At 44.3% G+C, this 23,286-nt stretch overlaps 1 protein-coding gene, 1 non-coding gene and 1 pseudogene across 6 annotated transcripts in view; 2 read left to right on the forward strand and 1 right to left on the reverse strand.

The window, feature by feature from the left end:
- Positions 1–23,286, forward strand: part of CFLAR (CASP8 and FADD like apoptosis regulator) — a 47,305-nt gene that overhangs the window by 16,835 nt on the left and 7,184 nt on the right. For 3 of the 5 annotated variants that reach the window (XM_010375493.2, XM_010375495.2, XM_010375494.2), the window contains exons 4-8: positions 2,730–2,865; positions 6,151–6,233; positions 11,471–11,525; positions 15,329–15,378; positions 16,070–16,151. In XM_010375493.2, the coding sequence (XP_010373795.2) occupies positions 2,730–2,865; positions 6,151–6,233; positions 11,471–11,525; positions 15,329–15,378; positions 16,070–16,151 (406 nt within the window). Of the gene's footprint in view, positions 1–2,729; positions 2,866–6,150; positions 6,234–7,149; positions 7,376–11,470; positions 11,526–15,328; positions 15,379–16,069; positions 16,152–23,286 lie in introns of those variants that run through there. The other 2 variants (XM_010375497.2, XM_030916356.1) reach the window with 1 other exon arrangement.
- LOC104656360 lies at positions 4,292–5,859 on the reverse strand (annotated as a pseudogene).
- Positions 7,679–7,741, forward strand: LOC115893345. Its single transcript, XR_004053359.1, has one exon. It is a non-coding gene; the product is annotated as a U7 small nuclear RNA (small nuclear RNA).

Raw genomic sequence — 23,286 nt, forward strand, 5'->3', positions numbered from 1 at the left:
CTGCCATCTATTTCTTCTCAGCTGACTCAAGGTCAGTGTGGGGTCTAGGCTGCATGTAGGAGTGGGGTGGGGGGAGGTTCTTGTGACTGATGTATCTGGGAAATGGTAAAAGTAGAGATTTAGAGTTGAAAACCAGGAGGCCGGGGGTGGTGGCTCACGCCTGTAATCCTGGCACTTTGGGAGGCCGAGGCGGGTGGATCACGAGGTCAGGAGATCGAGACCAACCTGGCTAACACAGTGAAACCCTATCTCTACTAAAAATACAAAAAAAGTAGCTGGGTGTGGTGGCAGGTGCCTGTAGTCCTAGCTACTTGGGAAGCTGAGGTAGGAGAATGGCATGAACCCGGGAGGCAGAGCTTGCAGTGAGCCAAGATCACGCCGCTGCACTCCAGTCTGGGTGACAGAGCAAGACTCTGTCTCAAAAAAAAAAAGATAAAAAAGAAGGCCGGGCGCGGTGGCTCAAGCCTGTAATCCCAGCACTTTGGGAGGCCAAGATGGGCGGATCACAAGGTCAGGAGATCGAGACCATCCTGGCTAACCCGGTGAAACCCCGTCTCTACTAAAAAATACAAAAAAAAAAAACTAGCCGGGTGAGGTGGCGGGCGCCTGTAGTCCCAGCTACTAGGGAGGCTGAGGCAGGAGAATGGCGTGAACCCGGGAGGTGGAGCTTGCAGTGAGCTGAGATCCGGCCACTGCACTCCAGCCTGGGCGACAGAGCGAGACTCCGTCTCAAAAAAAAAAAAAAAAAGACAAGAAAAGAAAACCAGGTAGTGGTGAAGATCTAGGGGATATCATGATTACTAGAAAAATATTTAAAATCCATGGCCACGCGTGGTGGCTCATGCCTGTAATCCTAGCACTTTGAGAGACAGAGGTGGGTGGATCACCTGAGGTCAGGAGTTTGAGACCAGCCTGGCCAACCTGGTGAAACTCCGTCTCTACTAAAAATACAAAAAATTAGCCGGCGTGGTGGTAGGCGCCTATAATCCCAGCTACAGGAGGCGGAGGCAGGAGAATCACTTGAACCCAGGAGGCAGAGGTTGCAGTGAGCCGAGATTGCGCCATTGCACTACAGCCTGGGCGACAGAGCAAGACTCTGTCTCAAAAAAACAACAACAACAAAAAAGAAAAATATTTAAACTCCAGTTGGCCTAGCACAGTGGCTCATGCCTGTAATCCCAGCACTTTGGGAGGCCAAGCCGGGCAGATCACTTGAGGTCAGGAGTTCAAGACCAGCCTGGCCAACATGGCAAAACCTCATCTCTACTAAAAATACAAAAATTAGCTGGGCATGGTGGTGGGCGCCTGTAATTCCAGCTACTTGGGAGGCTGAGACATGAGAATTGCTTGAACTCAGGAGGCAGAGGTTGCAGTAAGCCAAGACTGTGCTATTGCACTCCAGCCTGGGCTACAGAGTGAGACTCCATCTCAAAATAAATAAATAAATAAATAAAAACAACATTCCAGTTGGCCCTACGTGGTACTGTTGACCTAAGGATAGGCCAGGAAATGTCTGAGAACCTATTGTTTCTAAAACATGACAATAGGTCCTCAAAATTGGCAGGCCAGTGCCTGCCTCTGACGATTCAGATAAGTCATTGCTTGAGAATTTCCTCATGTTCCTAATGATTTTAGTTTTGTTTCTTAAGTCCCATTAAACGCAAAATGGGAAGGAAAATGAAACTAGAACTCCCTTTTTGGTTTCTGCTAGTAATTGTCTCTCTCAGTCATTTTTATATATTTAAATTATGATTATTATTTTCAAAAATAAAGATAGCACTTCAGTAACCAAATGTTAAATGCAAAGGAAATAGATCCCAAAGCAATGCCTGTTTCTGAACTATAGTTTGTTCATAATCACTGTGGCCCAAGGTAAATGAATAGCAGAACACTCAAACCTTGTTGTAATTTCGCTTTTTTATAACCCCCTGAGTCAGAAGGTCAGAATGAGTTGGAAGGTCCAGCACTGATTCAAATATTTTGGAAACTTTATATCATGTGATTTTTCTCATAAAGTCTTTCCCCAGCTACCTTCCTTCTCCCTTTTTCGGAGAAGCCCTTAGAGTTTTTCACTATGAGACCAGCCTGGCCTTTTGGAAAATAATAAACTCAGGAGGGTTCTCTTTTCAGCCCTGCTCTTCCACGGTCCTTCTCAATGACACAACATGGCACACGTGTCTGTCTGCAACCAAGGAGCAGATTGATGACCAAAAAACTTACCACCACCTCTGTTCTGAGTAAAAATCAGGAGTCTAAGTTGCTCATGACAGAGATATCTGGTTTAAGATCACTGAAGGTCACTGAAAGGGCTCATCTTGTCACATTTTCTTACTGCTATAAATCACATGGACTGAGGTTTGCACGTGGGGCTTATTAGTCAGCTCTATTTTTTTTTTTTATTTGGAGACAAGGTCTCACTCTGCTGCCTAGGCTGGAGTGCCATGGCGCAATCATTGCTCACTACAGCCTTGACCTCTGGGTTCAAGTGATCCTCCACCTCTGTCTCCTGAGTAGCTGGGACCACAGGTGTATGCCACCACACTCAGCTTATTTTTTTATTTTTTGTAGAGATGGAGGTCTCGCTATTTTGCTCAGGCTGGTCTCAAACTCTTGGGCTCAAGCAGTCTTCCCGCCTCAGCCTCCCAAAGTGCTGGGACTACAGGCATGGGCTACTGCACCTGGTCTAGCTAGCTCTATTGACATTTGTTTTTTGTTGGTTGTTCTCTTAGAGTTTCTTGGACCTTGTGGTTGAGTTGGAGAAACTAAATCTGGTTGCCCCAGATCAACTGGATTTATTAGAAAAATGCCTAAAGAACATCCACAGAATAGACCTGAAGACAAAAATCCAGAAATACAAGCAGTCTGGTAAGAATGTTGGCCTCTCAGTGGCCTAGAGGAAGTACTCTGTGCATGGGGCGGGGCGTGACTGGTAAAGATTCATTTGTTGGATAAGTGGATGGAATGGAATCCGGATGACCAAAGCCCCCTTTAGCTTGTGGCTAGAAATCACGTCCCTTTATATTCTTCATATCCCAGATATGCCAACTCCATTGCCCTGTATATTCATGATCTCTGCAAAATGCTGCCAAGCAGTTCTTAACATTTCAGTCTTCAAGAAAGAATCTGGGATCTGCACAGGCTGGCAGAGCTATAGACATTCAGGAGTTTTGCATGTATGCTGAACCCTACTGCCTTGCTCTGGTATTTGGCCTCACAACCACTATCCAACTTCAGGTGATGTCACTTGGGTCTCATACTTTCCTTGCATGTGTCCCAAATTTCATAAAACCTCCTTATGGAAAAGAGCACATTCGATTTCTTCCTTGATAAAAAGGACCAGACTCACATTGGCCTTCTCCCTTACTTGCATCCCTCATTGTCTTTTAGACTCAACCTCAGCTTCGGCTCTGTTAGCAAGTTCACTGCCACCATACCATCACAGCCTAAAGGGCATGGCTCAGACTCATTGATCTATAGAGCACTCTTCCACCCCAACACACTCTAAATGACTGATCAAAGATCGAGAACAGAAGTAGCATTTATACTCCATTCTTTTTTTTTGTTTGTTTTTTGAGACCTACTTGATTTATTCCGATTATTTAACACACAGTGACTCACCAGTGATCCCAAAGTGTGCAAAGTTAAAGCCTTCAACTGCAGCTGAGGAGAGGGCAGGAATGGTACACCTGGGGACGGTGGTGAGTCAGGAATAACAGGCAGGCAGCCATGACCAGGGCGGCCTCCTCCCCAGGGCCAGGGACTGGGGAGTGGCTTGAGGAGCAGGACCCAAGGGTAGCCCAGGGTCAGGGAAGGGGGCAGAGACCTCCCCTTGGCCTAGGTCAGGAGCTCAGAAATGCCACATGGCTGAGGGGGCAGCCGCCCGGGAAGGGCCAGAGGCAGGGCCAGGAGAGCACCATTTCCTGAGGGACTGGGGACAGGGAGGTGTCCTACAGGAGAAGCCAGGAGGAGCCTCCTGCCCCTGGGGTGGGGGCTGGGCTGGAGCAGGCTACAGCAAGAAAGACCTGAGGCAGGTGCAGGGCCTGAGAGCCCGGCTGGCTGGGTTCAGGGGGGATCCCAGGGCAGCCTAGCCCAGGGAGCAGTCCTGACTCTGCAGGGGATGCTCAGTGAGGGTGGCTGCAGACCCCTCAGAGCCTCCCCTCCTCTCTCCCTGGAAAGGAGCTGGGGAACCTGTAGTGCAAATCTGTGGACCACTCAGTGATGGAGGGAGGCTGTGCCCGAAGGTGGACACTGGGGTGCACTCCCTCCACCACCTCACCCTGCACTGCTGTCCTCAGTACAGTCGCTTCTCATAAGAGTGCAGGCCATGGACGCCACCCTCGATCTGGGCCGACATGGTCCGCTTCTCAAACTTGAGCTCCCCTGAGCACATCATGGACCGAAGGACAGACAGGCTGCAGGCCCCGATATCCTGGAAGCCATGCTAGATGCCCACTATGAGGTAGGGCATGAACTTCTGAATGGCCCCTTGGTCCTGGATGGAGCCCGAGACACCCTGCGTGATCTTCAGCTTATCCCTGTCATTGAAATATTGTTTCTGGCTGCTGCTGCTCTTCTGCATGACATCCAGTGAGCCCATGCCCCGATACTTCTTGAGCTGCATTCCGTCTGAGAAGTACTCGCCAGCCTTCGTGGTGGCGGTCAGCAAGGAGCCCATCATCACTGTGGAGGCTCCAAGGGCCAGGGCTTTGACCACATGCCCCACGGTCTGGATGCTGCCATTGGCTATCATGGGCACACCAAAGCACTGGGCATGCTTGGACACCTTGTACACAGCAGTGCCTTGGGGCCAACCACAGGCCATCAATTCCTGGGTGATGGAGATGGAGCCGCAGCCCATGCCCATGCGCAGCCCGTCCATACCAGTGTCAATAAGGTTGTTGGTCTGGGCTGCTGTCACCACGTTCCCCGCAATCACCTGGAGGTGGGGGTACTTTTGTTTGATGTAATGCACCATGGCAATCTGATACACTGAGTTCCCTTGGGACGAGTTCAAGACTATGACGTCGACGCCTACCTGGGTGGGCAGGTCCAGGCAGTATTTGTCATCCTCACGGGTGCCCACAGCTGCCCCGCACAGCACCTGCTTATGGGAATCCTCGGAGGCCGCAGGGTAGTCTCGGTTCTTCTTCAGGTGGGTGTCGGTGATAATGGCCACCAGCTCATCTCGATCATTGACAATAGGCAGCTTCCCTTTCTTGCTAAGCTGTGGGATCTTGTTTGCCTCTTTCAACATCACACCTGCTGGAACCACCACTAGCTCGATCCTTGGCGTCATCGCTTCACTGAGGAGGGTGGTGTGGCCCTTCTCAGCAAGAAAGTCGATGTCTCGGGAGGCGACGATGCTCACCAACTTGCTGCCCATGGTGCCCGTCTCCGTGATGGGGATGCCAGGGAAGCCATGCTGCATCTTGGCCTCCAGCACATCACCCACAGTGTGCGAGGAACTCAGCACCACGGGGTCTGTGATGAAGCCCTATTCAAACTTCTTGACCTTCAGCACCTCACTGGCCTGAAACTCTGGAGTGCAGTTGTGGTGAATGCAACTAATACCTCCTATCAGAGCCATGGCGATGGCTATGTCAGCCTCTGTCACACTGTCCATGGGGGAGGAGATCAGTGGCGTCTTCAGCGTGACCATCGGGTCAGGGCTGAGGTCAGGTCCACCTCATCAGCTATGAAGTCTATGAATCCTGGGAGAATCAGGAAGTTGTTGTAGGTGAGTCCCTCGTCGCTGGCGAAGAGCTGCTATGCGGTGAGCCCGTCCTCGAGCATGTAGCTGGTGCGGCCGCTGATCAGGTAGTCCGCCATGCTGCTGCGAGACCCCGTGGGACCCGACATAAACGCTGCCGCTGCTGCCGCCGCCGCCGACGCCGCGCCACTGCCACCCTGCAGCCACGGGCCGGGTGGGCCGGGGGCGGGGGCTGCGGCGGGGAGGGCCAGGGCGCCCTATACTCCATTCTTAATGATGTTGGGTCGAAGAGTCATCTGAAATTTTGAATTCAGTAAGGTGGCTGGAAAGTTTAGGGTATTTTGAAAGCTGATGGTTGACCTTGGACTGAACCACTGTTGAAGATTTATTTGATAATAATTTATAAGTTTTAACTCAGTATCTCTCTTCTGCTTTTATAGCTCAAGGAGCAGGGACAGGTTATAAGAATGTTCTCCAAGCAGCAATCCAAAAGAGTCTCAAGGATCCTTCAAATAACTTCAGGGTGAGTCTGGAGCAAACATATGGAATCCCAGCATGAAACCGTTTCAGAATTCTAATAAAAATATACATATTCTCACAGCATGTACTTTATTTAATATCTGAAAAAATTGTGATAGAAATGTATATTTGTTTTAAAAACATGTAACTTCTTATAATTTCAAAGCTAATACATGTTCATTGAGATATTTGGAGAATATAGAGAAAGATAAAAGAAAATAAATCACCTATATTCCACTACTCAAAGACAACCACTGTTAATATTTTGGTGTATTTCCTTCTAGACTCTTTTTATGTGGGTTTGCATTTGTATCTGTATATATATACAGTTGGACAATTGGACTTTTTTTTCACTGTTCATTTATTCACTTGACATTGTAACTTAAAAAAAGAAAATGTAACTTTAAAAATAGAAATAGATGCACCATACCTATGGAAAAAAATTTTAAATGTACTACAAGAAGTTTTAAAAGTATATTTTCGCACGGGTGCGGTGGCTCACGCATGTAATCCCAGCACTTTGGGAGGCTGAGCTGGAAAGATCACCTGAAGTCAGGAGTTCGAGACTGGCCTGGCCAACATGGTGAAACTCCATCTCTACTAAAAATACAAAAATTAGCCAGATGTGGTGGTGGGCGCCTGTAATCCCAGCTACTTGGGAGGCTGAGGCAGGAGAATCGCTTGAACCCAGGAGGCAGAGGTTGCAGTAGCCAGATCGCACCATCACACTCCAGCCTGGGTGACAAAAGTAAAACTCTGCCTCAAAAAAAAAAAAAAAAAAAGTATGTTTTCTTCCTACCCCTATAATACTGACCTCTAATTATTTTTCCTAAAGGCAGCTGTTGTGAACTAGTTCATTCTGTAACTATCCAGAGATAGTCTACACATATATTTCATTTTTGCTTTTTTCTCTTTTGCAGATGATAGCACCCTATGTCCATTGTCCTGACTTGTAAATTCTTGGAAATTGTTCCATATGATTAACATGGAACTGCCTCTACTTAATCATTATTTTGAATGATTAAATAGTTTCATTTTCTAAATGTGTTATAATGTGTTTAGCCCTTTCTTGTTGCTGTATGTTTAGATGCTTTCCAATCTTTTGTTACTACTAATAATGCTATAAAATAAATATCCTTGTACTTCTTTGTGCATTTGCTTTTTTACTGAGCTAATTTTAATGATTTCAGCAAAAGTTATTTTGTTATTGAGTGATGAAACAAGATTTTTGAGGGTGTTCATGAGCATAAGTATCACATAGTCACTTATGGTGGTTGTGTTCGTAGTACTTAGTACAAGGTATCAGAATTGTTCTTCAGTTAATCTTTTATCTTGAGAAGTTAAATCTTGGTGTAATCTTATCCTCATGTTCATATAAAGGTATGTGGAGTTTGTAGTGAGGACTTAGACCCAGGTACAATTTCTTCGTTAAATTAGAAATGCTTTTGGCAGTGTTAACAGCTCTTTTAGAATTTGTCTAGCAGGATTTTCAGTTTTTGCCAGAAAGCCCCTAAAAAAAAAAGAAGGAAAAAAAATGCTTTTGTCTGGGTGTGGTGGCTCATGCCTGTAATCCCAGCACTTTGGGAGGCTGAGGCAGGCGGATTGCTTGAGCCTAGGAGTTCGAGACAAACCTGGGTAATATGTCAAAACCCCATTTCTACAAAAAATACAAAAATTAGCTGGGCATGATGGTGTGCCTCTAGTCTCAGCTACTTGGGAGGCTGAGGTGGGAGAAATTGCTTGAACCTGGGAGGTTGAGGCTGCAGTGAGCTGTGAGTGTGCCACTGCACTCCAGCCTCAGTGACAGTGAGACCTTGTCTCTAAAAAGAAAAGAAAAGAAAAAAAAATATATATATATATGTAAATGCTTTTGTAAAAGGATGTAATGAAAACATTAACCACTCTTGTAATATAAATGGTTTCATGGCGAATATGTCTGTAAGAGACACTACTGAGCAGTACAATTTCAGAGCTAAAATGGATTTGCAGATTATATTATCCAATCCCCTTAATGAACAAAATAAGGAAACGTAGCCCTAAAGAACATTAAGCGATTGTGTACCTCTAACTACTAGCAGAGCTGGGTCCAGCCCATACTCCTTCCATTGCACTGTGATGTATATAATAAACTGTATACTTGTCGTGCCATAGCTTAGATATAGCGTACTTTTTGTTTTTTTTGAGACAGAGTTTCATTCTTGTTGCCCAGGCTGGAGTACAATGGCATGATCTCGGCTCACCGCAACCTCTGCCTCCCGGGTTCAAGCGATTCTCTGACCTCAGCCTCCCAAGTAGCTGGGATTACAGGCATGTGCCACCATGCCTGGGTAACTTTGTATTTTTAGTAGAGACAGGGTTTCTCCATGTTAGTCAGGCTGGTCTTGAACTCCCAACCTCAGGTGATCTGCCCACCTCAGCTTCCCAAAGTGCTGGGATTACAGGCATGAGCCACTGCGCTTGGCCTAGCGTACATTTTTTAAAAGAATGAAATGTGCTTTCTTTTGTTCTTCTTAGTCTCTGTAATACCAAATAATGAGAAAAAGCAGATTTAGGATTCAGATCCAGGTTTCTGAGCTTTCTCTGCTATTGTCTGTCTAATATAAATTATATTGTCATTCTTAGTTGAAAACCTGTCATATTTTTATTACTGTGTTTCTATTTTGTAAATGAGGCATGTTCATTGCTGTGTAGCCTGTTGTGAGCCCATATGCTTTGCATATTAGTTTCTCCTTAAATTTCCTATATTTAATATGTGACCCTAAGGCTGGGCACGGTGGCTCACACCTGTAATCCCAGCACATTGGGAAGCTGAGGCAGGCGGATCATCTGAGGTTGGGAGTTTGAGACCAACATGGAGAAACCCTGTCTCTACTGAAAATACAAAATTATCTGCGTGTGGTGGTGCATGCCTGTAAGCCCAGCTACTTGGGAGGCTGAGGCAGGAGAATCACTTGAACCCAAGAGGCAGAGGTTGCAGTGAGCCGAGATTGTGTCATTGCACTCCAGTCTGGGCAACAAGAGTGAAACTCCATCTAAAAAAAAGTGACCCTGATTATTCATTCATTAATTTAGTAAGCAGGCACTATGGCATATGAATGCAGTGACTTCCTTAAGAGGTTTAGGAGCCAAATACCTAGAAGTTAACTCATATGAGTCTGCAGAAGTGCTTCAGAAATTACTGTGTGATTAAATGCCACAGGATACCACCAGATATTATAGAATTAAGAAATTATGGCTGGGCACGGTGGCTCACGCCTGTAATCCCAGCACTTTGGGAGGCTGAGGCGGGTGGATCACAAGGTCAGGAGTTCATGACTAGCCTGGCCAAGATGGTGAAACCTTGTGTCTACTAAAACTACAAAAATTAACCAGGCGCAGTGGCAGGCACTAGTAATCCAAGCTACTCTGGAGGCTGAGGCAGGAGAATCACTTGAACCCGGGCGGCAGAGCTTGCAGGCGCCACTGCGCTCCAGCCTGGGCGACAGGGTGAGACTCTGTCTCAAAAAAAAAAAAAAAAAAAATTTAAAAATTATATGGCTACAATACAATGCTTTTAAAATCCATCTTTGATGTGATATGTTACCTCTCTCTAATAGTATGTATAAGTGAATACATATCTATGCACGGGGCCAGTTTCTATCTGATATGATCAGCCTCTGGCTAAGTTACTAATTATTAGTGAAAAAGGCAACTTACTTTTTTTTTTCTTTTTGAGATGGAGTCTCACTCTGTCACCCAGGCTGGAGTGCAGTGGTGCGATCTCGGCTCACTGCAAGCTCCGCCTCCCGGGCTCATGCCATTCTCCTGCCTCAACCTCCCGAGTAGCTGGGACTACAGGCGCCGGCCACCACACCAGGCTAATTTTTTGTATTTTTAGTAGAGACAGGGTTTCACCATGTTAACCAGGATAATCTCGATCTCCTGACCTCGTGATCCGACAAACACAGCCTCCCAAAGTGCTGAGATTACAGGCGTGAGCCACCGCGCCCGGCCGGCAACTTACATGTTTTTAATTTAGAAACACAGACTTAGCTACTGACACAGCTTAACAGATAGTGTACTTCTCTCTTTTGGCTAGGTTAGCTTCAGAGAAGAACTGTCATTTGAAAGCTGAGTGTCTCAGATGGGTTGACAGCATGTGGTATGTGTATCTTACATAGGACCTGTCGTCTAAGAAGAGAAAGGGTCGGTTTAATCTTTCATTCTCTGATTACTCTTACTCTAGCCCTCAGAAGTGGTTTATGAAGAATATTTCATTATCAAGAATCAGGACCATATGTTGCTTATGTGTAGCTAGGCAATGATAGAAAAGCAATAACTGGACATTTATTGTGTACTTCCGTGTGTTTGGCACTGTGCTGAGCACTTTGTGTGCATTAATCTTCATACAAAATCTGTAAGATATCTATTATTATTATCCTCATTTGGCATATGAAGAGACACACATAGAGAAGTTAAATAACTTGCTCAAGAATACATAGCTAATAAGTGGCAGAATCAGGATTCCTACAGGTCTGTCTGGCCTAGAAATCCGACTCTTAACCATACTGTACTTTGCCCCATGTTGAAGAAACAGGTGGAATGTCAATCTCATGTTCTAACAGCTTATCCTAACCTGGAGCTGTGCTAGCAACTATACTATACTGTAACATCAGCTTTTATTGGGCTGTTTTGAAACATTCTACTATGCTAGCTTAGCATATTTTTATTTTATTATTTTTTTTAATTTTTGTGACAGAGTTTCACTTTTCACTCTTTTTGCCCAGATGGCGCCATCTCAGCTCACTGCGACCTCTGCCTCCCTGGTTTAAGTGATTCTCCTGCCTCAGCCTCCTGAGAAGCTGGGATTACAGGGGCACCCACACCATGCCCAGCAAATTTTTGTATTTTCAGTAGAGATGGGGTTTTACCATGTTGGCCAGGCTGGTCTGGTCTGGAACTCCTGGCCTCAGATGATCCAACCACCTTGGCATCTCAAGGTGTTGGGATTATAGGTGTCAGCCACCACTCCTGGCCTATTTTCATTTTTTAAAAGCAGAATTTCCCTGTTCTTTGGTAATATGATATGGGATTTATGGAGTTAACAGCTCTTGCTATTCTTTAGATAATTTAACTGTGGAGATGATATTTTTATTTTTTTCCTGGGTTAAGAATCCTATTGAGACATTTAAAGAGGTGTAATGTATAATGTACCTCTGAAATAACAAACAGGAAGTGTGACCTTATTCTTTGTGTTTGAAGCTCCACAATGGGAGAAGTAAAGAACAAAGACTTAAGGAGCAACTTGGCACTCAACGTAAGACCACGTTTTTTTAATATTCATTCTTTATAAATGCTTGATAATTTTAGTACAACTGTTGCATTTTTAGAGTTGGCAGTTTCCTTTATCTACATAATCTAAGCTCTCAAAATAAAAACCGGTTAAGCTCTTACGATGGACTCGTTGGCATTTCTAGTTGTCTATTGAATTAGCTTATCTAAGTTTGAACACCGTCATACTCCATCAGCTTCATCATCTTGGCTATATTTTAAGAGATGTGACGTTTATAACTGAAATGGAATGGAGCTGTAACCAGGCCATGTTAAACATTCATCCAACCATGATAATGAACCATGTTAAACCAAATATCTAGCAGCAGGAAGAGGAAAGGTAAAGAAGTTCTTGTCTTATAGCCCATTTAATAAATCTGGATATTCTACAGATGATATCCCCCCTTTCCTAAGAAAGAAAGAAAACGTGCAATTTAAAGACAGGTCAATTTCAACCCGCATGATATGTTTTCTCTCTTAAAACATTAGCACTTGATCCCATAGATCATTTTTTAAAAGATTACTTCTTTTTTTTTTTTTTTTTTTTTGGAGATGGAGTCTTACTCTGTCACCCAGGCTGGAGTGCAGTGGTGCACTCTTGGCTCACTGCAGCCTCCACCTCCTGAGTTCAAGTAATTCTCATGCCTCAGCCTCCTGAGTAGCTGGGATTAAACGCATGCACCACCACACCCAGCTAATTTTTTTGTTTTTTTGAGACACAGTCTTGCTCTGTCACTCAGGCTGGCGGGCAGTGGTATGATCTCGGCTCACTGCAACCTCCGCCTCCTCGGTTCAGGTGATTCTTATGCCTCAGCCTCCAAATAGCTGGAATTACAGGCTTGTGCCACCACACCCAGATTATTTTTGTATTTTTAGTAGAGATAGGGTTTCACTCTGTTGCCCAGGCTGGTCTCAAACTTCTGACCTCAGGTGATCCACCCGCCTCGGCCTCCCAAAGTGCTGGGATTACAGGGATGAGCCACGGCGCCCAGCCTAAGTTTTGTATTTTTAGTAGAGACAACATTTCACCATGTTGGTCAGGCTGGTCTCAAACTGCTGACCTCAAGTAATCCACCTGCCTTGGCCTCCCAAAATGCTGGGATTACAGGCGTGAGCCACTGTACCCAGCAAAAATTTACTTCATTTGCTTGAGTCCTCCTTAAAGTGAGAGCTGAGACTCAGTCTTACACTGATGAAGCACATGGTTGTGGTTCCGAACTCCAGGAAGCAGGGATTGATGGGCTGCGATGGAGGGCTTCAGTCTTATCCAAGGGGCTTGGAATCTGTCCTGTGTGTGGTGGGACATCATGAATGTTTTGAGTGGGGCAGTGGCCTAATAGAAGCCCTCTTTGTGTGGCAGTCCCCTTACGGATACCTTACGACTCAGTCTTTGTGCTGTGTGTACCTGAAAACTTATTTTGGCCTGGATTAGTCAGATGGTGTAGCTCATGCCTGTCATTCTCTACCTGATACTGTGCTTTCCAGCAAAAACTACCAAGAAGCGAATTAATTCCTGAAATAACAGCATGTTTCTTAAAACACTGGTGAGGTAATGAGAATTAGTATTCCTAAGGCTGTTTAAAGGGAAAGTAGGAGACCTAGTAGATTTGCATAGGAATTAATCCCAATATCCCTGTGATCCTGTTAGGAGAGCTGCTTACTTGTTCTTGCTTGGACTTGGTTTATTTGCTAATAAAGAATAAGGTTTCTGGGCTGGACATGGTAGCTTATGCCTGTAGTCCCAACACTTTGAGAGGTCGAGGTGGGTGGATCACCTGAGGTCAGCAGTTCGAGACCAACCTGGGCAACATGGTGAAACCCCCGTCTCTACTAAAAATACAAAAATTATCTGGGTGTGGTGGTGCACACCTGTAGTCCCACATACTTGGGAGGCTGAGGCAGGAGAATTGATTGAACCTGGGAGGTGGAGGTTGCGGTGAGCTGAGATCTTGCCACTGCACTCTAGCCTGGGTGACAGAGCAAGACTCTATCCCCCCCAAAAAAGCTTTGTAATAACTTGGACTTAATTTAATAGAGGTTTAAAATAGTCAGCCAGGCATGGTGGCTAACACCTGTAATCCCAACACTTTGGGAGGCCAAGGTGGGTGGATCACGAGGTCAGGAGTTCGAGACCAGCCTGACCAACATGGTGAAACCCTGTCTCTACTGAAAATATAAAAATTAACCAGGTGTGGTGGCACGCACCTGTAATCCCAGCTACTCAGGAGGCTGAGGCAGGAGAATCGCTTCAACCCAGGAGGCAGAGATTGTAGTGAGCCGAGATCGTGCCATTGCACTCCAGCCTGGATGACAGAGCGAGATTCCATCCAAATAAATAATAATCAAACCAAATATTTATATTAATTTGGACTTCCAAATAGATTTCAACTATTCAGCCATCATTGAATTTGATGAGGATGGTGATAACTTCAATTTAGTAAGTTCTTGCTAAATGCCTTAAACTGAGATAGATATATCACATAGATTATTTTGTGGGTTTTCTTTGTTTGTTCTGTTAATATATAATTGCTAAAATACAAAAAATATAAAGTGGGCCAGGCGCGGTGGCTCAAGCCTGTAATCCCAGCACTTTGGGAGGCCGAGACGGGCGGATCACGAGGTCAGGAGATCGAGACCATCCTGGCTAATACGGTGAAACCCCGTCTCTACTAAAAAAATACAAAAAACTAGCCGGGCGCGGTGGCGGGCGCCTGTAGTCCCAGCTACTCCGGAGGCTGAGGCAGGAGAATGGCAGGAACCCGGGAGGCGGAGCTTGCAGTGAGCTGAGATCCGGCCACTGCACTCCAGACTCCAGCCTGGGCGACAGAGCGAGACTCCGTCTCAAAAAAAAAAAAAAAAAAATATATATATATATATATATATATAGAAAGTGAAATTTCCTCTTTCAAGTATCAGAGATAGCTACTATTAATGTTTGATTTTTATACCTCTTAATTCTTTTATATTTAAGCATATATTAATACATGTGTAAGTATATATACACAAATAGATATTTTTAAGTACACAAAATCAATAGTATACATATTATTTAACAATCCATTTTTCACTTAATATATCCTGTGTATCTTTTTTTAAAATTTATTTATTTTTTTTTTGGAGACAGAGTCTCGCTATGTTGCCCAGGTTGGAGTGCAGTGGCACAATCTTGGCTCAGAACTGGTCGTTCCTTCACCTCCCTGACCTAATCAAGTCATTTTTTTCTAGCAAATTAGCTTTAGGCTCATCTGCATTTGCCAGGCTCACTGCCCTCATTGTCACTGTCTTGCCATTGACATTTTATTTTATGATCTCCCAGTATCACTGGACTATGAAAACAGTGCCATCTGTTTTATAGCTAGCAAACACATATAAGCTTTCCCTGCTCTGCACTGTCTAAGGCTGTTCCCTTTAGGTATTGTCAACAGTTTCAGCACATACAGGAAAGCTATCAGTATTGTTGGGTGGTGAGGTTATTAGATTCTCCTATCAAGTTAAAAACTCACCAGTCAACTGTTCCTCACCTAGAGTGAGGTAGGGGAGAGCCTTCTTCACTTGCTGTTTAAGCAACTTTTCCAGATAGCCCCTGGTAGCACTGGGACTTGTGTTTTCTTATGTCACTTTCTTCAGTGTGAGGTTGGAACCTCAGGGCCAAGTATAGCTGGGGAAAGAAGAGATAATTGAAGAAAATAGGAAGGGAGAACAGTTGTGATACAAAGAAACTAAGCCAGTGTGGGGGTGGACTTAGCTCTCCTTCAGCTTTGTAAATGATCTCTCTCTCTCATCCCTCAGAAGAACCAGTGAAGACATCCATTCAGGAATCAGCAGCTTTTATGCCTCAGGTACAGAATAAATGGTCTGATTTGGTATTATATGTACATAGCTGTGGAGAACCCTGACTTCTTTAAAAATATCTGTCCATTAAGAACTCTTTGAGACAATGAGAGGCTGAGAGTGTTGTTCTCCTGAGAACTTCCATACAAGGGAACTCTGAATAACAAAGAGAAAGTTGTTAAAGGGAGGATTGCATTAGTGAACTTTGGAATGCAGGGAAGTTCCAAAGTACCCCTTGTCTCAACTCAGTGACTGCTGAACATGTAAGTCAGCAGTGATACTTTCCTGAACTTTGACTTGTTCTGCCTTTTTATTAGGTTGACACTTCTTTGTAAGCAGAAGCAATAGAAGGGCTCCCTTTGTACTTGGGAAGATACCACTTATATAACTTCAGGTTACTGTGGAGACAAATGACTCATGTTTTCTCTGTTTTTCAAATTATCTTTATTCCACAAAGCCAATAAAGAGACTGGGATTTTCATTAAAATTAAATAAAAATAAAATAATTTGTCTTGAGCACATTACCCTAATAGAGGAAAAATTTGATATTAATGGGAAACATTTGCCGTAATGGGAAACTTCAGGCTGTGTCTGTTGAATGATTCACCTGTCAAAGGAAATCCAAAAGAAGAGATGGTGGAACCTCATAGAAACAGAGCAATATCCAGAGTCTTTAGCAATTCTTGCCTTCCTTTCCAGAGCATACCTGAAGAGAGATACAAGATGAAGAGCAAGCCCCTAGGAATCTGCCTGATAATCGATTGCATTGGCAATGAGACAGGTAGGTGTGGAAGCTACAGATTAACCGGTGCCCTCAGATTGAGATCATGGCACAGGCAAGCTATATTCATTAGAGTGATGAGCACCAGTTGCCATGACAGACCAGTTCAAGAATCTGTGCTTCAGGCTGGGTGTGGTTGCTCATGCCTGGAATTCCAGCCTTTTGTGAGGCTGAGATGGGAGGATCGCTTGAGCCCAGTTAAAAATTAGCTAGTGTGGACCAGGCATGGTGGCTCACACTTGTAATCCCAGCACTTTGGGAGGTGGACGTGGGTGGATCATGAGGTCAGGAGTTCAAGACCAGCCTGGCCAAAATGGTGAAACCCCATCTCTACTAAAAATACAAAAATTAGCTGAGCATGGTGGCGCACGCCTGTAGTCCCAGCTACTTGGGAGGCTGAGACAGAAGAATTGTTTGAACCTGGGAAGCAGAGGTTGCAGTGAACCAAGATTGCACCACTGCACTCCATCATGGGTGACAGTGAAATTCTGTCTTAAAAAAAAAAAAATTACCTGGTGTGGTGGTGCACACTTGTAGTCCCAGCTACACGGGAGGCTGAAGCAGGAGGATCACTTGAACCCAAGGAGGTCAAGGCTGCAGTGAGTCAGTATTGTGCCACAGCACTCCAGCATGGGTGATAGAGCAAGACCCTGTCTCAAAAAAAGAAAAGAAAAGGAAAAATGAATATGTGGTTCAACACAACAGAGACTTGTTTCTCATTCATGTCACAGGCTAGTGTGGATCGGGCTGGGGGCGGTGGGGGGCTTTGTTCATGTGGCCATTCAGTGGCTCCATCATCTTCTGAGGTCTTGAGTTTTCTGCAGAGTCCTTTGTATCTGGCTAGCAAATAAGGGAAGAGAGAATGTGTGGAGGATCTCATAAGTGATTTTAGGGACCAGGCCTAAAAGTGATAATATGTATCATTTTCACCTCCTTAGATTGGTCAGAACTCAGTCATGTGGCTCCATCTAACTGTAGTAGACATGGAGAAATTAGTCTAGCTGTGTGTCAGGAGGAAAATGAAATGGATTTGGGGAACATGTAACAGTGTCTCTGACACAAAGACATCATTTACGGTAGTTAGTGAGCTTCAGTCTTGCCTTTTCATTTGGATGCTATAGCAGGGAGGAGTCCTGGAACCCAGAGATACATTAATATTAATGGAAGGCATTCTGGCTTCACATATTATCACATGCCCCATCATTTCACCTAGATAGATGACAAAAACTTTCCTGGGAACATTAAAGACATGATAAATGTGTGCTCACTTACAGAGCTTTGGAAATTTTCTGAGCAATGTGTCAGTTCTGCTATCCTTTGCTTTGGTTGTTGGCCTCAGTCTCTTCTATCTGTGAGTCACCATTGCTTTTGCTCAGTTGTTGGATGTCTGACTCAAACTGAATCACTGGTGCTGCATCAAAAGAGAATGAGAAGAGCATAGATAAGTGGAATGACTTTCTGTTTAATTATTTAGCTCTTCCTTAAGAGGATCGATCATTATATTTCCAGTTTTAGAGCTTCTCAACATTCTCTTAAAATGAGTCAGAACTATCTTTTAGGCTCACTTAAAATGTTACCATGGGGAGTTTTATGGGAAGAGAGGCTAAGAGAAGGTCAAATATAAGACTAAATTTTCCAGGATTTCAGATATGATCCTGCTTGGTCATGTCTTATTTTTGGTTAGATGTGAGAAAGATAAGTGTCTTCTCCTTTTTAGCCATTAGTACCCATATGAGAATGAGAAAATATTTTCTTAATGAGTCACTTCCTGTTTTAAGAGATTATGTAATTGTCCTGTACTTCTGGTTTTAGTCAGTGTTTTTCATTCATCAGCAGATGTTGTACACATATCTGTTGTGTGAAGAGAATCATAAAAAAAAAAAAAGCCATGACCTGCTGTGAATTGAAAAACCAAGTTTTTTGGCTATAACTCAGTGTCTGTGCTTGCTTCTGTTGCTGGGTTGTGGGCATCTTGTGAGCAGGGGCTGAATGTATATTCGTATTTTTCTGCATTATAGGAGCACGATCAGAGTTGAGAAATGGAATATGACAGTGTGGGTTTGAATCATGGCTATGCCATGTTCTGGCTTGTGACCTTGGGCAATGTCCCTGGCCTCTTTATTTATTTTTTATTTTTTATTCTTTCTTGAGAGAGAGTCTCACTCTTGTTGCCCACACTGGAGTGCAGTGGTGTGATCTTGGCTCACTGCAACCTCTTCCTCCTGGGTTCAAGCAATTCTCCTGCCTCAGCCTCCCGAGTACATCCCTCCCGGGATTACAGACGTGTGCCACCGTGCCTGGCTTCTAATTTTTTTTTAATTTAAATTGTATTTTTATTTTTCCTGTAATGCTGAGTTCTCGGCCTCCTTAAGTCCCAGTTTCTCTTTTGTAAAGTGAGTTAATAACGGACCTACCTCACAGGAAGGTTGGGCAGAATGAATGAGTTCATACTTGGAAAGGGCTTAGAATAGTGCCTGGCACAGTATGAGCCTGTACTAGGTGCCAACTAGCATTATTTCCTCATTTGCTTGTTTAATTCTAGCCATAAACCACCTAAGCAAGAGCTCACCATGGCTCTTTGCACTTGGTACATAGAATCTGATCTCAGACAAGTGAGAGACCAGGGCACTGAGGCCCGCTGTAGGCCCAAGGGGATGCATGAGTGGGATGCATCTCCATAGGCTGTGGTGCACTGGAATGGAGGCCATAACCTGAGAGGGGACAACTTCTTGGATAAACACTCAAGTGGAAAGCTGAGCACAACACTCCTACCAGTCACAGTCTGAATGGGCTTGGCAAAGGAGAATCTAAGTACAAAGTACAGGAGGGCAGAGACCTGATAAGAGAGAAAGATGGAAGAGGACGGTAGAATTGGAGGCAGAGCCTGGGGCATCATGCTTTTGGCCGCAGGTATGAGTAGGTATTGGTCTTGACTGCATTAGTACATCTGTTTCCTGCCCCATGGCTGCCAATGTGTCTATATATGAGCTCCAAGAATCAGACTGGCAACTCTAGACAGCAGGTCCCTCCTGGGCGGACGTAGTCCTTTAAAGTTCAACATATCGGTGGTATATTGCTGGACAAGAGTAGGCCTGGGCCATTAGAGGGTACCCTGGATGCTCAGTGCTGCCTTTCCCCTGAGAATCAGGGTGATTTGACTCAAGCCTTCCCTGCCTCTGGGAACAAAATCAATAATTGGGCTTGAGGCCTCTTATAAACCCCCCTGGGCTCAGGTGGCTAATTAGCAGGTAAGAAACAAGACAGCACACTTTTATTCTTCTTGTGCTATGGTTTTCATCAGCTGAGAGGTCACGAATCCACTTACATGCACAGACTCAGAGCAGCAGGAGAACATTAATTATTATGAAGTGGAAAGGCACAGTCTCCTCTCCTCACACCATCTCTCTAGGCCTCCAGCTCTTCATTTTCCTCCTCCCCTCCTGGTGATTTGTCACTGAAGATTCTAGGCCCAGAATCCTGCCTTGGTTGAAAATGGTTGTTATTAGTGCAGCACCCTTCATCTCTTTTCATCTAATCCGCAGTTAGGGGGCTTCATCTAGAGTAATGTGGATTTCTTCTGTCTAGTTAACTTTGCCACCTGGTTAACCTTGAACACTTGGGAGGAGTGCAGGAGTCCTACAAGCGGGTAAGATAATTGCCAGCCGAAATAAGGGCTCTGAAAGAAACAAACAGGAACACGATAGGACTAACCTGGGCATAGCTGTGCTCAGAGTACATAATTTATTAAAAATCTACTACATGCCAGGTACTGTGCTAATTGTTTTACATGGATTCGTGCTTAATCCTCATAAATAATACCATAATATAGGTGCTGTTCTCTCCATTCAATTTTTTTTTGTTCTACTTAGAACTAATTTACTAGGAATATTCTTTCTATGTTCTCTTCTTTTCTTTTTCTTTTTTTTTTTTGAGACGGAGTCTTGCTCTGTTGCCAGACTGGAATTCAGTGGTGCAATCTCGGCTCACTGCAACCTCTCCCTCCCAAGTTCAAGCGATTCTCCTCCCTCAGCCTCCTGAGTAGCTGGTATTACAGGCATGTGCCACCACACCCAGCTAATTTTTCTTTTTTCTTTTTTTTAAATTTATTTTTAAGATGGAGTTTCATTCCTGTTGCCCAGGCTGGAGTGCAATGGCGCGATCTCAGCTCACCGCAACTGCCGCCTCCCAGGTTCAAGCGATTCTCCTGCCTCAGCCTCCTGAGTAGCTGGGATTACAGGCACCCGCCACCATGCCCGGCTAATTCGTATTTTTAGTAGAGACAAGGTTTCACCATGTTGGCCAGGCTGGTCTTGATCTCCTGACCTCGTGATCCGCCCACCTCAGCTTCCCAAAGTGCTGGGATTATAGGCGTGAGCCACTGCGACCGGCCTATTCTCTCTCTTTTCAAGGTGAGGAAGCTGAGCAGTGAACTACACTCCTACCTTCTCTAGTACTGATTGAGCTGGGATCAAAAGCTGGACTCCAAAGCCTATGCTTTTAATTACTTTGCCTCAATGTAATTTCCATGAAGGTGGGCGAGTTTATCCATCTCTCTTACTATGGGTCTCCAGTACCTGGAACAATCCCTGGTACCTAGGTGTTCAATAAATATTTGTTGGGTGAATGAATGAAGGAATAAGCGCTCCCAGTGTCAGTGTGTTTATAAAAGCCATTCCTTTTTATCTTTAGAGTTTAGCAGACTCTCTTCTACCTGTCTTCCCTTCTGTCCTCAAAAAACCAGACTTTTATCCAAAGAGCATGCAAGTCTCCCAAGTATTTATAGCTTTATTTCTTTGTCCGGTAAATGTTTATTGAGGGCCTACTATGTGCAAAGCACTATGCTTGGCCCTGTGTGAAGCAAATATTAAGGCAATGAGGTGGAATCTGTTCTCAGAGCTGTGTTGTGCATGAAATAAGGTTATTCTTTGGTAGTTGATTCTTGAGAAGAATCCTTATGGAGTTCAGTAACCTTTTCTTGAGGCAGAAGTAAATGCTTAGGGATTTGGGGGCTAATTATCTCAGTTTGGTAGAATTGAAAAATAAGTCTTTGGTGTTGTGTCATCTGTGTCAGTGATAGCAAAGCTGGATCTGTGCTAGGCCCTGGTGGGTCATCTTTAAACACTGTACTTTTTAATTCTGTTAGGAATATAGAAGCAAACGTCTCACATCTCTGACAGATGGGCTTTACGGCTTGGCCTGAAGCTCTGGTTGTTTTTAAGTCCCCTGAATAAAAATAAAAGACGATGTTTGCAAATTTTAAGAGGAAGTTTTTTTGTTTTTGTTTTTATTTTGAGACAGAGTCTCGCTCTGTTGCCCAGGCTGCAGGAGTGCAATGGCGTTATCTTGGCTCACTGTAACCTGTCTTCCTGGTTCAAGCGATTCTCCACCTCAGCCTCATGAGTAGTTGGGATTACAGGCACCCGCCATCATGCCCGGCTAATTTTTGTATTTTTGTAGAGACAGGGTTTCACCATGCTGGCCAGGCTGGTCTTGAACTCCTGACCTCATGTGATCCGCCCGCCTTGGCCTTCCAAAGTGCTGGGATTACAGGGATGAGCCATCGCACCTGGCCAAGAGGAAGTATTTTTTTTTTCTACCCTGCTCTTTCTGAAAAGCTTGAACATTTTTCTGTACTTTCCTTTTCTTTTTTGAGACAGGGTCTTGCTCTATCACCCAGAATGGAGCACAGTGGAACAATCACGGCTCACTGCAGCCTTAACCTCCCAGGCTCAAGTGATCCTCTCACCTCACCCTCCCAAGTAGCTGGAACTACACACAGGCACCACCACATCCATCTGATTTTTATAATATTCTGTAGAGACAGGGTTTCACTATGTTGTCCAGACTGGTCTCAAACTTCTGGGCTCAAGCAATCCTCCCACTTCAGCCTCCCGAGTCCCTGGTACTACAGGCACATGCTAACATGTCTGGCTAACTTATTTTTGTTTTTTGTAGAGACAGGGTTTTTTGCTCTATTGCCCAGGGCAGTCTTGAACTCCTGGCTTCAAGTGATCTTCCTGCCTTGGCCTCCCAAATCACGGGATTATGGTCATGAGCCACCATGTAATCTTTGTTTTATGTGCATTTGTAAGCTTTGCTTCCCCAACAAGCTCTTTGATTTAAGTACATCATATATTTGATATGTATTCTCTTGTCCAAGTATTTCTGTAGGCAATAAGGGGAACTTTGTAAAACAAGAGTTTTCTGGTCAAGTAAATTTGAGAAGTGCTGTCTAATCTCTCCCCCCCCAGATATTTGCAATGCATATTGACCTATTGAAGGCTCTGAGAATTCTTCCTGCGAATAAACCTGTTTTAGCCTTGTCCACCTTGCATTTCCCAAACACATTTGACCTCAGAACTCCCTTTTTCACTAAGAATGTTTTGCCCATCTTGTGTTTTGCCCATGTGCTCTATATAGCAGTTAACATGGGCTTATTAAAGGTACTCAGTAAGTGATTGTAAATTAACTGGTGAAGCATTCCCTCATTCTCGTTTATTTTATACATTTATTTAATGAAGCCCTGTTCATAGAAATTGTCAAGATAAATGCACCCTCATTTAGATCAAAACAAATTCTAAATTAACGAAGTCATGATATTTTACTGTATTTTGTTTTTTTTGGTTTATCTGTGAAGTCCTCAAACCTGTGAGTAGTGCTGACCCTGGCCTTGAATGAACAACCCTGTACTAACTACAAGGCCAGAAGAACCCCCGCCTTTCCCCTACCTACCTCCCCCATATCATTTCAAGAAGTTCTAAAGAACCGTTGGAAGTTTTGGAGATCAGACTGGGTTGGGTGTGGGTTTTCCAGGGTGGGTTCTAGAAGGAGAAGTGGGACTTCTGTAGTTTGTTGAAGTTTTATTTTCCAAACCCAGCCCCCAAGTTTTTCTTCCTCTATTTATGTGCAAGGACAAAACAGTTACTGTTCTGCCTACATAGGACATGGACTTTGTCTGCTCTGAGCCCATTTTAGTTTAGAATATAGAGACCTCCCTCCAGGTCCTAAGAGAGAGATTCCATGAGAGATGCGCAACACCATAAGATTGGTGATTTGTATTTTGAAATGGCTTCCTTTGTTTCCTTTAAAGTCAATATCTTATATCTGAATAAACACAGTTTGCAAAGCATCTTTA

The sequence above is a fragment of the Rhinopithecus roxellana genome, chromosome 14 (genome assembly GCF_007565055.1).
Source record: "Rhinopithecus roxellana isolate Shanxi Qingling chromosome 14, ASM756505v1, whole genome shotgun sequence".
In the NCBI taxonomy this organism is placed as follows: domain Eukaryota; kingdom Metazoa; phylum Chordata; class Mammalia; order Primates; family Cercopithecidae; genus Rhinopithecus; species Rhinopithecus roxellana.